The 16005-nt window shown below is 40.1% G+C and overlaps 1 protein-coding gene across 1 annotated transcript in view; it reads left to right on the top strand.

The window, feature by feature from the left end:
• The window catches only part of aff2 (AF4/FMR2 family, member 2), a 145914-nt gene that overhangs the window by 47269 nt on the left and 82640 nt on the right, over positions 1–16005 (top strand). Inside the window, exons 3-4 of the mRNA XM_062393311.1 lie at positions 2339–3005; positions 4360–4793. Coding sequence (XP_062249295.1) covers positions 2339–3005; positions 4360–4793 — 1101 coding nt within the window. The remainder of the gene's footprint in view (positions 1–2338; positions 3006–4359; positions 4794–16005) is intronic.

Below are 16005 nucleotides of genomic sequence, written 5' to 3'. Positions count from 1 at the left end.
TGCCTTTATGGTCAAGAAAGTCTGTTGAATCTATTGAACAATCCGCTACAGAAAAATAGAATAAAGATCAGTGTACTTTTAAGACATTCTGAACAGACACACAAAAGATCCAGTTCCCATGCTCAACTACAATATTTGTAGTTCTAAATAGAACATAAGACCCTAATTCTGTTTTCCCGATTATAGCAAACCAAAGACTGAGACAAACTGGAATATCTCTTTTACATTACATGTCATTTAGCTGACGCTTTTGTCCAAAGCGACTTACATTTTTAGTACACTAGACATTTATGAGGGGCCATTTAGGGGTTCAGTATCTTGCCAAGGACACTTAGGCATGCAGATGGGAAAGAGTGGGATTCGAACCAGCAACCTTCTTGTTGCAGAGCACCCACTCTATCCCCTAGGCCACGCTTCTCCAACTCTTGTGACCAGTAATTCTTTCCACCTAACAATATAATTACCGTTTGCAGCTTTTATCAGTACCAGTCTGCAGTGCCAGACATACACATCTGTTTGTGTAGAGATAACTTTTCTATGGTATTTCAAGCTAACAACTAACAATTATCAACTTTTATCAAATGTAGAGTCTAATGTGTGCTGTTGTAGATCTAACGGACGTAGTGCTTTAATTATTCATTTAGCCACAGGATCTGCTGCCTCAGTTACAGACAAGTTTAAAAGATGAGGTGCGATATTTTAGGAATTTGGGTATTAACTTGGGTATTGTTGGTAGTAGGGATGGGAGTTCGATTAAATAGTCTTCATCGATCGTCGGGAGAATTAATGACGAATTTTCAAATAATCATTCATATTTTCAAGTTAAAAAATTCACTATTTATAGGCTATATTAAAATGAAGTGAAAAAACAAAGCGGTTTCCTCATTGAGATCTTTATTACAAGATGAACAAAATATATGCTGCCGTAATCTTAAGCAGCGGAGACGACAGCTAGAAACCGGTGCTAAAAAACACAACTGACACTCGTTTTTTTTTCTCCAAAATAATAATATAATAATAATAATTTAGAACATCATGTTAAACAACAACTTAACCACATCTATGTGATACTTAGGTCTGACAGGTTTTGCCAGATGTAACTCAAAACTATCAAACAAGGCACCGAGTCGAGAAAGCTTCATAAAAATAACCAATAACTCACATACAACCTCAGCACCAGCCTACGGGTTTGTGTTGAGAAGGAAGAGCATGTTAACATTCCCAGAGGTCAGACGCAAATGCAGCCTTCTCGATGTCCTTTTTTCAAACACTGCCCCCCGTGGTCAAATGTGTAATTAGTGAATTTCTCGATGAAAAAATTATTTCCTCGACGAAATTCTTAATGATCAATTAATCGATTGTCGATTAATTATTTCCATCCCTAGTTGGTAGACCACTGTTAATAAGCCAACTGAACTGTCATTGTCGTAGCATAATGATATTCAAGGGTTTCATGTCTTATTGAAACAGAGATTTTCCAGCCTTTTTCTTTCTATGAATTATATTCTGGTTTGATACCTGTTTTTCAAACTGAGTGCAAAACGATTTTTATTTAAAAGCCCTTTTTTAATTTTACATTTTCATTTCAGAGTAGGAAATCAATGATGAAGGAAGATGAAGGAAGAGAGCTTCTTCGGTTTTCCAGTGTTCATCGTTTGTTCATAATTCATCATGGAATGTCACAGTTAAATTATAGGCTATATAATTCACACTTCCCCATGACTAATAGGTGCAATGCAGTTTGTTGCATGGGTATAAAGGAAATGTCACATAATGGGATAAAAATCTTTTTACTCACTTTTTTCCTCTTCTTTCATGGCTTTTTACAAGAATCTGGATCCAGACGTAGAACGGCTGAAACTCTTGCTGATTGACCTTGTCCTTTCAAAAATGCCAAATGATCAAATCATATAGTTGCATCATTAAAGCAGCTGTCACCGACTAACACAGGAGATACTCGTGAGCTATTCCGAGGAACATTTCAGCATTACTAAGTAGAGGCGGAAGGTGTTCCGCCGCCATACATCAGTGAGGCCCTCACTGTCCTCCAAGCAGTGATTGCTTGAGAATCTGGGGTCAGGCTAATAATGATTCCTGCTCCATTAATTTTACTGCTCCAGCCTGGACCAGACCCTCTTAAGGGTGGCATGTGTTTAATTAATCATCTTGCCCTGATGTCTGGTCAGTGGTCACCCTATCCGTCTCTCACAGTTTCTCTCCGGATGAATAAAGAGGGCTTTTCATTCAGTGTGGAAAAATGGTAAAATGGAAGTCTTGATTAATAGTCAGTTCTCTTTCTAACACTTCTGTCTTTTTGTCCTCCCCTTTATTCTCTCAGACTAATAAAGGTGATGCATTGGCCAGTCGTGTCCAGAACACGCTGGGCTCCTACGAAGAAATGAAAGACCTGTTAACCAGCCATTCCAACCAGAGCCACTTGGTGGGTATCCCCAAAGGCAGCAGTACGAACAACAACCTGCAAACCCCGACCACTTCAGCGACAGAAAGACCCACCATGGACTCTCAGCTTTTCAATGAAACGTTAAGAGGAGGAGTAGGTGGTGGAGGAGGAGGAGTAGAGGCTGGTGGAGATAAAAGGATGGGGAACGCAACTTCTTCATCTTCAACCTCCATGCAACCTCCTGCTACGACCACGTCATCATCAAGCACATCATCAAATCCACATCAGAATTCAAAGAAGTCCCGAAACTCCATGGACTGGTCTAGGGGAGGCCACGGACAGAGCTCCCAAGGAGCAGGCCTTGTTTTGGGGTTAGGACAGAGTGGCCAGGGTCAGGCTACAGGATCCACCGGTGGCAGAGGAAAAATATCTTTATTAGAGGAACAACAAATGCAAAGACATGAAGAACTGTTCAGCTCACTAAAAGATGAACTAGGTCTAAAAGGGGATTCAAGCCCTTGTTCTTCCTCATCGTCTTCTTCATCCTCTTCATCTTCTTCGAGAAGGCACTCTTCCCACCCAGCCAAAGCCCTTCCTCTCCCAGGTAAATTTTACACAGTGAGTTCTGAAAGGTGGAGACAAATGACTAATTGGGAAATATCCTTTCTTGCTTTCATTATGAGAGTGGCTTTAGAAGAAAGACTCAATCTATGTGTCATTTTTCCTTTGCTTCCTGTCTTCATCCTTATGAAAGCATTGCAGTTGTGCAATGTGTTATTCACCTATTCCAACTTTCCCAAAAAATGGTTACCCATTTTCTTAGACCCTGTCCCAATTCCCTATGAAGTGACTGTAGCTGGGAGTATTCCACTCAAATCCAAGCCACAGTGGACTCCATGTTGACTTGCTTCGTCCGTTCATAGAGCATTCAGGAACTTCCTTCTACCCTGAAGGGGTGTTTGACGCTCTAGATGGCCACTTCCCCTACATCATATCGAAAAGTGGGACAACACTACCCCTTCACGGCCACAAGCAAAACAAAAGGGTAGAGCCAAGTAGTAGGACTATGGGGTGAATTAGGACAGGCCATTGGTCTTGTAGTCACATTATTTAAAAATGAGCTAGTTTTAAATTTTTTATGTATTTGGTGCTTTAAACCAGGTACCAAAAAAGGGTTCATACTTCCTTGAGGCAATTGTGCAATAGATATTTAGAGTACAATATTAGCAGAACAAAATGTGATTTAAGCAGAACATTTTTGAGAACTTTTTTTCTTGTGATTTTATAACTTTTTCTATCGTGTTATTCTTTATTCTCGAAGTCTCTGATTTGAATTCCCTTTTATGTCATCCATAGAAGATGTTTTTTATTATGTGATTCTCACAGTCAGAGATTTGCAGTGTTGGCACCTTAAAATGAAAACTAAGCTGCCATGAACATTTGTTCCCTCTCAGTTGTTCATGATCATGGTCTTAATGAGTGTTGACTAAGCTAATGGGATGCCGATCATATTAGGCAAACAGACAATGACAGAGGTTTTGTATCTTTTCGTGTCATTCTTGTTTGAATGAGAATGTAAATAAATGCATTTCCCGAATTGAGTGCCATTAAGTTGTGAGTACATCAGATTGTGGTTTATTAAACAGAAATGTAACTTATTACAATTGGATATTTGTGGCAAAACAGACTGACAGCTTTTGGAAGGGATTTCTGTAAATTAGCATCTGCTTATGATGATAACCACATCTCGCAGTTGATTTCTAAACCACCCAGCAACCAATAATTTGTTATGTTTGTGATTGGCTCCATCCATCTGCGAGAGGGATTTTTCTGGCATCAAACCTTCATTAGATTTTGACAGCACAGAGCAGAGCAATGTTCTGCTTGAGCAGGTGTTGCATTGCTGAATTTTGACTTTTCCCTTTTTGGTTTTCTTCCCTTTCCCTTCTCTCTCACAGATGGTGGCAATTTTCGATCTTCCACCATGGACGGTGGCCACTTTAAGTCTTCCACTAACACAGAAGCCGGGGGACATTTTAAATCCTCCCCGTTTGAAAATGAAACAGGTTCTCACTTCTCGATGTCCTCGTCCCCGCTGGCTTCCACATCGGTTGTGACGACCCCCACTCCTGGTCTGACCACTCCCACATCCGGACTAACTACCCCCACCTTCCCTCCTGGTAGCCTATCAGGGAAGCCGGTCGCAGTTCAGCAGAAGCCCACAGCCTACGTTCGACCAATGGACGGCCAGGATCAGGCGCCTAGTGACTCTCCCCAGCTTAAACCCCCTCTAGTGGCCACGGAAGGATTTAACAGCAGTCAGGCTTACGGAGGAAACTCTGGAAATGTGAAGAGTAAACTGCCAAAACTGACTCTGAGCCACACAGGGGAGGTAAGAGAACATCCATTGTTATATAGTAACACTATGCATATAGTTGTGATGAATGCAGTTTTCTCTAATCAGTATTTCACCCAAATATTAGGGGTTATTATTATATGAGCAGTTATAGGTTTAATATAATTTACCACTCAATACCAAATCATATTAAGTTAGTTTTTTCAAAGTAATTCTGAATAATTTTAATTTGTCGTATTTTACAGTTCAATTTTATGATAAGCAACATATCAGCCCTTAAGCACGAAATCACTATGCGAAATAATACTTTCAAAATATTTAAACACAATGGTGAGCATGGTAGCTAACAGTAACTTTGAAAACCCATTCTTTTTTCGTTTTACTAAAAGTATAAACCTGAGTGGCACTCAATGGAGTTCCCATCCCCACCGAGGCCTAACATGCCCCTCATGAAACCACACTAAGTTTTTTTAGTGTTATTGTGATAGTCATTATTATTATCAATATCTATCATTTGTTCCCTGAGAAATTTTGTTGTAATGTAAACTAAACAAGGGAGAAGGAAAAATTAAAAAATCCCTAAATAAATAAATATCAAACATATATTACTAATATTAAAGGGGAATTTGATAAAATTCATAATATGCAATTCAATAAACTCTTTAAACCATGCTTTGTCAAACCCTAGTCTCCATCTGTGGTACCTTTCAATACGATGCACATTTAGCCACACCAACAGTGATGTCACAACACAATTATAGAAATATGTAATTTGGTACAAAGACAACGTTCAGAGACATTTTATTATTTTTGTAATTTTATCAAATATCGATTTCCATAAGAAATCATGTCGTAGAAAAGAAAAAACAAAGCAAGAAATGCAATAAACCAGGAACGTTGACTGTGAGACTGGTTGAGGAGGTTGCCACTGTGACTGGTGATGTTTGGATTTTTCAGAACCACAGCTCTCTCTCCTCTTAGGAACACTGCTCATTATTTTGAAAAGTAAAAGTCAGTCATTAGTCACACGTTGCTGTAATTGTTACGTCAAATCAATCTGACAGTAACTTTATTCCTCCACACAACTCTCTATCACTCTGTCTGACTCACTCGTTCAACTCCCTCACACTCTCTCGCTCTATCTCTCACTTACTTTCTTTTTAAAAACAGAAAGAAGCACCAGGCTTGATGATGTGTGGGTTTGTATGTATGTGTGTGTGTGTGTGTGTGTGTGTGTGTGTGTGTGTGTGTGTGTGTGTGTGTGTGTGTGTGTGTGTGTGTGTGTGTGTGTGTGTGTGTGTGTGTGTGTGTGTCTGTGTGTCTGTGTGTCTGTGTGTGTGTGCTTGCGCTATGTGAAACTAGTTGACAGGCGAGTAGTCATCCATATCGAGCAAGCCAGCTGTTCCTGTGCTTTGATAGAGCTGGTTTGTGTGTGTGTATATGTGTGTGTGTGTGTGTAGCTATCCAAATGAGCCTGAGATGGAGCTTTGAGCATATGGCACTGAAAAGGAGAAAGCCAGGGAGACGGGGGAGAGAGGGAAGGAATTAAAATTTACTTTACTTTCAGCACTTTCTTACGGAGGGCGAGAACATTCGTGGCCACGAGTGGTTTCTTTCGCTTTGTTTCACCCACATATCCAAAGAATCCATTATCGCCTGCTTACTTTTTAGTTTTCATTCCTCTCATATTTATTCTGGTGAAAGTTTTTTTGGAAGGAGACGTAAACTCAATACAGACTGGGAGACCGATGGTTGGGAATAGATTTGGGAGCAGCGGAGAGAAGAAGGAGGGATAGAGAAAGACAATGACTGACTGATTACAGCACCTTATCATCGCTGTATTTGTTCTGGTTAGGTGAGTTATTGGATGTGTTCTGCAGCTTAAACAGCAAATAGCAGCAAATCAGAGGATTGAACCAAGCAGCAAATGAGAGAAATACAGAATCCTGCAGTTCGTTTTTGTATGCCAGAAAACGTGTCCACATTTCCCTCTTCGATTAGAGAGAGTTTAGCAACACAAGGTAGCAACAGCGATGGTCCTAATGCGTCACTTTAATGCAAAACCAATAAAAGTCATTTGTGTGGAGTGAATCCACATGATGGATTTTCTCTGTTACTGGTTCCAGATTGGTTCAGGTGCCATGAATGGTTATAAAATACTCAATATTTGGCTCACATGTCTGTTGTTGAGCCATCAGTGATTCTGTTTGTGTGTGTGTGTGTGTGTGTGTGTGTGTGTGTGTGGTTGTGCTTACCGGCCTTGGTGTGTGTGTGACTGTGCAATAAGTCTCTAACTGCTGTGGAAGCTTTCTGTTAGCATTATAGAGTTATTGATTACTCCCCTTTAAACCCCTGTGTGTGTCTGTGTGTGTGTGTGTGTGTGTGTGTGTGTGTGTGTCTAGGGGTAGATTTAAGACTACTGTAACTGTAAGGAAAATATCAATAGTCTTATCTCTCTCTCTGTCTCTACTTCTCTGCCTCTCTCACATAAACACAGGCACATACATGCAAACACACACAGACACACACATATATAAATGCAGTTGTTGTCGGCAGCTCAAATTGAGGTAACACATGATCGTACTTTAGATGGATCCAACAGGAGTATTCTGATGTTTTGCTCTTACTGTTCTATTTTCATTACAAGTACAAACGATGAAGCCAACGACAACAACGATACCTGCTCTGTGAAATACATCCATCTAAAAGTCATGTAAAAAAACACTTGAAAAATAAAGTTTACAAGCTACCGCAACCTTACACTTAAAGCACTAAAAAACGTAGGTTTTAGTTTGTACCTTTATAACATCAAATATTCTTGACTACATCAATTTATTTGGGGTTTATCTGTCAAAAACTCAGAATTTGTGACCAAACAGCACAAGAACCAACATTAAAATACTCCAAATTTTTCTAAACATCCGACGTGACTTCTGTCCCTAATCCAGATACCCAATTCATATCCGTCCTGAGAAATCTGGAGAAAAACACAGAAATCTCAATTGTAAAATAACCAAGACGGCTCAAACTTTGTCAAGTTGTGTTCATAGAGGACCCCTTCACTTTTGGTTAGTAGCTGATTTAAAACCGGTTGTGGTGGTCGCTAAGGCAGAATGAACTACTATTTCGGTTCCTTGAGGGACAAGCTGTGAACACAACACCTGAATATTGTCATTCTGTAAGATGAATGTGTTTGAAAATGAATGATAAGTGAATTGCCACGGATTTGACAGTAAAGTCGTGAGCTGTCAAATCAAAACAATGAGCTAAGATAGGCTAAACAGATAAGAGCTGAGGAGACAATTATTGCAATGAGCTTATTGCAGTGAGCAAACTATTCAGAAGAGTTGTTTGATTGATTGGTACAGATTCAATACGTGGGTTCTTCTATCAACATAAAGTCCATTGTATAGATTTTTTTTTAAATATTAAAACATAGAAAAATTCCCTTAAAAGAATCCCAATGAACACAAAAGGATCTTAAAATATGCTATTGTCACTTTTTAGGTAGATACTTTATTTATTTTTTTCTCAAAGTGGAAAAACTAGCAAGAGAGGACACAGAAAATATTTAAACTTGATGAAAACACTTGCTTCACGAGGTCAGGCTGTCTCTACGCCTTTAGTGACATTCAATTACTTTGAGTTTCCACTGCAGTCCCCTTCAGGTAAGCAACACTCAAGTCAAGTGGATATACAATTGTATTTGTGAGACGCCGAGAGCGAGGTTGCAAGAAGGTAAACATGGAGGTGACAGGTGACATTTCCAACAGCACTGTGACAAGTTTCATTTACATGTAGTTCAAAGTATGGAGTTGATGTAATTTCACAGCGATTTGACGGCCCACTGCGGCGTTTCCATCAGGCGGGTGTAGAAGTGCACACAGTGCCTCACCACTAATGTAGCGGTAAATAAGAAGCAGGGCAGACTAAGACCTCCAGTCAGTAATCACCGTGATGCCAGCACCAGCCAAATCAATTCCGCTCTCAGAGAAAGCTTTCATTTACGCCTTTTTGCATGAAAAGATTCTGCCTTTATGGAATACAGTAACTTGATCGAGGGAATGTGAGGAAACAACGTGGGGTGCAAAAGTCAGACGCCACGTTCCCATGGGAGATCACTGAGCCGGAACATGCTGCTGGGCAGGTTATGTAGGAACAGTTGGACAGGATGTTGACATGCACATAAAGACATTTTTTAGTTTCCACATGCAGAACTTGTATGACAGGATACAACATTATTTATTGTTATTGATACATTTTATCAAAACAAAATTTGATTAATTTGGGTTAATTTGGCAATACTACACATCACAACACAATTGACTAAAAATACAGATAACGATTTCCTCATGTAGTTAGGGGAGGGTTCATTTTAAGGAAGTTGTCTCTCTTTTAAAAATATCTTCAATAAAATGATAGATTTAGGAAAAATGACAACCTTATTCTAGCTACGTTTGGTTCTGACAAGTTAAATATATAAATCTAGCATTTGTGATATGGAGGCTGAATCACCTCTGTCTACACAGTGTATTCAACAGCTCCTGTTAGTTAGGGATCCCACAGTGTGGACATTTTCTCACTGGGTAATAAAACCCTTGAGCCTTAAACATTGTTGTTACTGATTACACTGAACAATTAACAAGAGAAACTCAGTTTCTGTGGAACGCTTACTCCGGTCTAAAATCTTGCGGTGCACTTGAAGGTGTGTGCAGTGTTTCCAATAATAAACCCAGTCTGTGGCGGTCTGCCTCTCCTATAAACTATGTCTAACTTAGTATTTTGCTCTTTCTCTCAAACACAGTGACCTGTGAGTCGATGAACCTTTAAAACATCCAAACTGTTTTACCATCGAGACAAAATTATCCTCTTCTGCCAAGTTTCCTCTCATCACGTGATTAGACTCTTTTTCCCTGTGATGGGGCTCTGCTCCAGTTTCACATTTAGTTTTGATAACTAGTATTTGACAAAAACATTATTATTTGATGAAAGGGAACTACAGCTGATACAGAATTTTTACCAGTAGGGTTTATGTTTGTAAGAAAATAAACATTCTGGTGGGCAACATATATGCCTGAAAGCCTAATATCAGCCCAAACAACATTTGTCTGGTGATAATGTGTAAATGTTAAGTCCTGGTGCTTCCCGAACACATCAAGCAATAATGGCCTAAAATAATATGAACTTACTAATAGGCTCACAATGGAAAAAGAGAGAAGCCCTGTACCAAGCCCTGTAAGGAAACAGCTCTGAGTGATGATCACTGTAGTCACAGTGAAGTGGTCCTGTTGGTCTGTTCATACAGGGATGACGGACTGGGATCAGACAGCATCAGAAGACAAGGATGGGAAATAACAGGCAGATAAATGTAAATATATTTGACTGTGCCAGTGAAGCCTCTTTGATTTGAAGTGAGGAGCGGAAGGAAATGCTTGAGAGAAAAGCAGCATAGTAAATAAATGAGAAAAAATGTTTTTACTAACTGACTGAAATTCAGTCGCAGTGGCTGCCTCAGTGAAATATCTAAATTAACATGAGGTATATCAACGGAACGCTGCTCACTGTTTGTTTGTTTCCCAGCGAGCTGTGGATTCACAGCCTCAGAATGATTTACTTTATACTTGTAGTCAACAAATGCTTAAGGAAGCTTCTCCCTGTTTGCACATTCATTACAGTGCAGATGGATAGTCAGGCAGACACAGGGGTAAGAGTGGACCAATGTGCGGAGAAGGGTGTGTTTAAAATTAGTCCCCAGTAAAACCTTCTCTCAGGAAATAAAGGCGAGGCCAGAGAACGTGACGAGGGAAATTGGGATAAAATATTTTCACACTTCCAGCAGAAGTAGAAGAACATTATGAGGAGTCTGTCAATGCAGCAAACAGCTGGCTTCATTTGCATAATACCCATCAGACCTCACTCTCCCTAAGGCAGCCTGTCAACTCTCGACCGTAAAAGGCGTACACGAATATATACACATACACAACACTGCCATTCACTACCACAGTACCTATATATTTAGAGGCACAGCGTCTGTGTGGCTACTAGAAAGTAGTGCCGCTGTGTGCAGCCTCTCTGTGACTCAGTGAAAGCTTTTCAGCACTTACATTTATTTGATTTTCATAAAGCTAATTGCCTCTGCGGAGAGAGGGAGATGAAATGATTTAGCTTTTATGATGATAATAAAATGATCATAAAATCATCTTCTAGAAACAAAGAATACAGACTGATGAATCAAACTACTCCGAGTGGCTGCAGTAAGACAGAGAAGAGGGGGCTTGGGGAGAAATATACTTAAAGCCAAATGGCATAGGGGCGGTCTCCCGTCAGCAAGTGGCTTCTGGGGTGTCATCACAGCAATAGCTGCCCTGTGATAAGACAGATCACAGAGGAGAGAGGGCAGCAGCGTGGGCTTGTCTCTGTGGGTTTTAAAGCTCAATATTTTAACACTTAGATCATCCCTGTCAGCTGCGTTACGAGATAATCAGGGCGATGGCGTGTGCTCGGTGTTAACGAGCTCTTGTGAATGAGTTCATAACAATGCTGTGATGTGAAGTCATGTTATGTGACAATGTACAAGCAGCAAGAGACTGAAAAGCATTTCAGCATCAGCGAGAACGGTGCTAAGTGCTGACAGAGTCAAAAGTTCATGGCCACATTTCTCTTTACATTTCACATATTGCTTTTCCCCAAGAGAGTACATGCACATGCAAACACACACACACACACACACACACACATGCACACACACACACAACCACACACACACACACACACACACACACTTTATGATTGCATTTGCCACAGAGCAGTTAGCGCTTTAGAGTTGCTGTTTATAGCAGACATAATATGATTTCAGATTTGCTGTTTACCCTCAGGATTAACATTATAGCTGCAGCGATCAGCATTGATCTCTGATCACCATCAGAGGTTGATACTGTGTCTTATCTCTCCACAGAGTGGTGTCATCTCACTAATAACTAAATCTTCCTTTCACACCACCGGATTCAGACATTTCTTCAAAAGGCTAGGCAGATGAAAGTGCTTTATTTAAAAAAAATAAATAAATAAAAGATTCTGGCCACGGAGCGCCAGTGAATCCGAGGTCGGCGGTTCAAATCGGGGCAGAGCCGATAACTCGACACACAGTGGCTCCCAGTGAACGCTGGCCAGGGGGTTGCAGCATTCAATCCCTGCACTTTAACAGCAGCTTCCTCATCATGTGCTGAAGTGATCTGGGGGCTTGCTGAGCGGCAGCATGTAGCTGATGTCATGGGCTGACACAGTCAAGACTCAAACTCATAGTTTAAAGTCTGAGGCTGTGACATTTAAATGAATATATAATAATTAAGGGCCTTTGTGAAAGAAGTATTCAGATCGTTTTAAATAACACAGTATATTCAATATTCTATTAGCAATTTATCTGTTTGCAGAATGGCTGTTTTCAAAGACTTGTACCTGTACATTAATTACTTATTATTGACTTGAACATTTTAAATGTATATTTAATATTAACATTTTGTATATAACTTCATAAAAAAATTCCTTTCCATATATAATTATCATGGCAGTTCCCAGTTGGATGATGGGAAAATGAGGGAGAGGACAATGTAAGCATCATTAAACTGAGGGTATAGCAGGTCAAAGTGGAGGGGAACATTTATATATACATAGTTTAAAGACACACACTCATATGTGAAAGAGTAATGTCTACTTGGTTATATTTGCATATATCTATAGTTTCTATAGACAATCCTCTACAAATACTTGAGCGTTATTAATATGTAGGCCATGATAAAAGCCATCAATTTAGATATTCTATGTGATCATAAAAAAAATCATATGTTATGAAATTATATTTAAGTGGTGCAAATTTCCAACAAAATTTGTGTTAATCAAATCATCAGAACCTATTGACATGCAGTGAATTTGATTTTATTGGGTTATATTTCGTGAAGAGAGAAAACGTATGGCACTGGATTTTTTCCAATATTATACAGCTGAAATATAGTTCTAAAATATAATGAAATAAATGTATATGTGACATTATTTTAGTGAAGTACAAGGATTTTCTGATTGAAAAAAAACATACAGTACTTAAAATAAACCTACTTAGTTACTTGTTAATTTTCCTGATTATGGGTAAACAGCTCAGGCTGAAGCTCGTGTTGAGCAGCTGAATCTGCTGCAGCGTTTATATTTTTAATTGCCGCCAGAGAAGATTGTTTCATGCTGTTTGTCTCACAGCTACGACACACAATTAGGCTTTGAGGAAAATGTAAATCTACATTCCTAATTTCCCCGTGCCCATTGTTCATGATACCCCGCCATGTCATCTCTGCTGATCTGGTGAGAGCTGCTGGACCTGGATAACTTTTATTATTTCATGTATACACATGATGCCAAACAAAGTCGTTTTAGAAGTCCCAATATCTGTCTCTTTAAAAACATTATGTAAAGCTTTTATATTGTCCTGGTTGTAATTGGGCGGTTTTGCATGATTACTTACAGAAGTCAACGTTTGAGTAGATTTTTAAAGAGGGATGTCATCTTTTAAGCATCATACCTCAATCTTTTCAAATCACCAATAATGTTGTCTTGAATATGTTGTTAATTAAAACTGACACACTGCTCTGTTTTAATAATATTAACTCCCCAGATTGTAAAGGTGATACAACTTCCTTGTAATTACATAAAAGTTTATCAAATATAATAAATTATATTTCAACTCTATTTTGAACAGTAAGAAACTGATCCAAGCAGCTAATAAAATATCAGACGATTCCATATCAGCTTATGTCTGCTACCCATACAAATATGGTTGTAAAAATCTTTATTGCTGTTGGTATTACAGACCAATACACAGAGAACCTGTGCTGTGGGCTCTTTAGTGTTATTCATTAGGTTCTGATACAGAACCATCGTGGATGTGTTTTTCTCTCCTCCCCTATCTCTCTCATTCTGTTTCTCCCTCTGTGTGTGTGTGTGTTTGAGAGAGAGGGATAGAGAGAGCGAGAGATTTGCATTTCGTGGCTATGCTCTGATTAGCAAACTGGCAACGCAGAGCTCAAATGGGGCATTTTTTATTAAAAGGCCTGACCACACACACACACACACACACACACACACACACACACACACACACACACACACACACACACACACACACACACACAACACATACACGCCGATCATAGACAGCCCCCTCACAAATTTGTACTTCTATATTCATGAGGCCACTTATTGACATAATGCATTCCCTAGCCCCCTACCTAAACCATCACAACTAAATAACTTAACCCAACCCACACCAAATCATAACCATGACCTCAAACCAAACAGCATCTAAGGTGTGTCAGAAAGTGAGGACCCACTAAAATGTCCTCATTTTACCCAAAGGTAGAAGCTTACATGAACAGACACATAGACAGATGTAAACTCGCACACACTCTCACAAACACACACTCACACACACTCACACCTGCTCACACCTGCTCACAAACACACACACACACACACACACAGTGGGAGTAGTGTTTTGATCTACCAGGGAGGGCCATTACAGACATTTTAAAATCCTATGAATATAAAAAAGAGAGAGAGGGAGCAGGATGGAAGTGAGTGGAGGGAGATGAGAAGATGAGAGAGATGGGCAAGAGTGCATCAGAGACAGGGAGAGAGAAAAGACGGAGAAGGAGGAGAGATATCACCGGAGAGGAAAGAGAGGGGAAAGCATATTTTCCTCTTCTTTTTCTGTGCGCAACAGTTCATTATTTAGTTTTGTGGTAGAATGAACTGGGGAGTCCATCAGTGAGATAACATGGAAGATAGACGGTTAAATAGCTCCCTCGGTCTCACCCCAGGCCACTTGTTTTGCATTTTTCAGTTTGGTGTATCGTTTCTTGGTATCACAGGTGTGAAGGAGAGTTGAACCTCGGCATGCTCGGCACAAAGCCTGAGATTTATGGAAAAAAGGCTCGGTATCAATAAACATGAAGCGTGATTGGTTGATTGAACAAAAGGCCTCCCTCAATCAGAGCAAATGCATCGTCATTGTTAGTTTTGTAGGCAGCCGGCACCATCGCAGTTGATTTAAATGGACATTAATATGGGAAGAAACAGACACTTACAAACCCAAACAACCATGACTGACGACTGACGAGACAAGTGCTATTGGGTCAGCAGGATAAATGATTAGACTGGAGGCATTCAAACCCCAGCTTAGAGAACACAGTGGTCATCCTTTAATTATTTTTAGGAGAGGAAAGCAAAGGAGAGAAGAGGAAGCGAGAGGAGAGGAGAGGAGGAGGAAGAGGCAGCTAATAGGGTGATTAAGGGGGAGGAGAACTGCTGTTGAGAAAAAGACTGTGTTGGATTATTTTCTCCTCTAGGAGCTTACAGGGAACCAGTCGGTGTTTTACACCTCAGCTCTTAACACCCTCCAAATCCCCCGATTTAGACTTAAACTGCATAGAGAGGGAAGGGAGAGGGAGGAGTGGAAGAAGGGAGGATTGCGGAGAGAGGGTAAGTGGGTGAAAGAAAGACAAGAGAGGAAAAGGAGGTAAGGAGATGGAGGGAAAGAATAACAGGGGTGGACAACAGGTGAGGGGTCCAAGGAGGAAAATCAGTTGTAGTGTTTATAGTGTTGAAGTAATCACATGACGGTTTGTTAAGAACAAACTGAAGAAATACTCAAAGAAAAAAGCTTTACCTAAAACCAATTAGGTAAAAAGTCAACGCTCACCTGAGTGTGTGTGCGGCGGTGTGTGGTGTGAAATACTGCAGCGGAGCTTTTAGCTGCAGTGTAAACACACAGATCACCTGCAGGTCTCACCTCATTTCATAGCTCCATGGTTGTCAGCACACGGGCCGAGGGCCAGCGCTGGCCCCTGTGCTGCTGCTGGCTCACATGTCCAGATGTAGACCAACACATTGCAAAATGATGTGTAGACAATTTATCAAGCTGGTTACCACTCACAATACAGATGCTGATTTTCATACTTTCCCCCAAACGTCCTCATTTCCCCATTGACAATTGACTATTCTCAACATCATCCCTCTGGCTAGCTTATCTTTTTAAGAGCATCAACCCAAAATCTTCAAGCATCCTACTGCTTTCAAATGCTCCATGTCAACACTGTTGAGCGATAGTAGGCCACTATAGTATACAATCTTATCTCAGCAGGCCCTTTGGCAATTTAGCGCTGGCTCTGTTGTTTGTGGCCTATTGATATATGTATGATAGAGTTCC

Source organism: Platichthys flesus, chromosome 8, assembly GCF_949316205.1.
Source record: "Platichthys flesus chromosome 8, fPlaFle2.1, whole genome shotgun sequence".
Taxonomy (NCBI): Eukaryota; Metazoa; Chordata; class Actinopteri; order Pleuronectiformes; family Pleuronectidae; genus Platichthys; species Platichthys flesus.
Note: the sequence above shows the minus strand (reverse complement) of the source record. Positions and strands in the feature narration are given on the sequence as shown.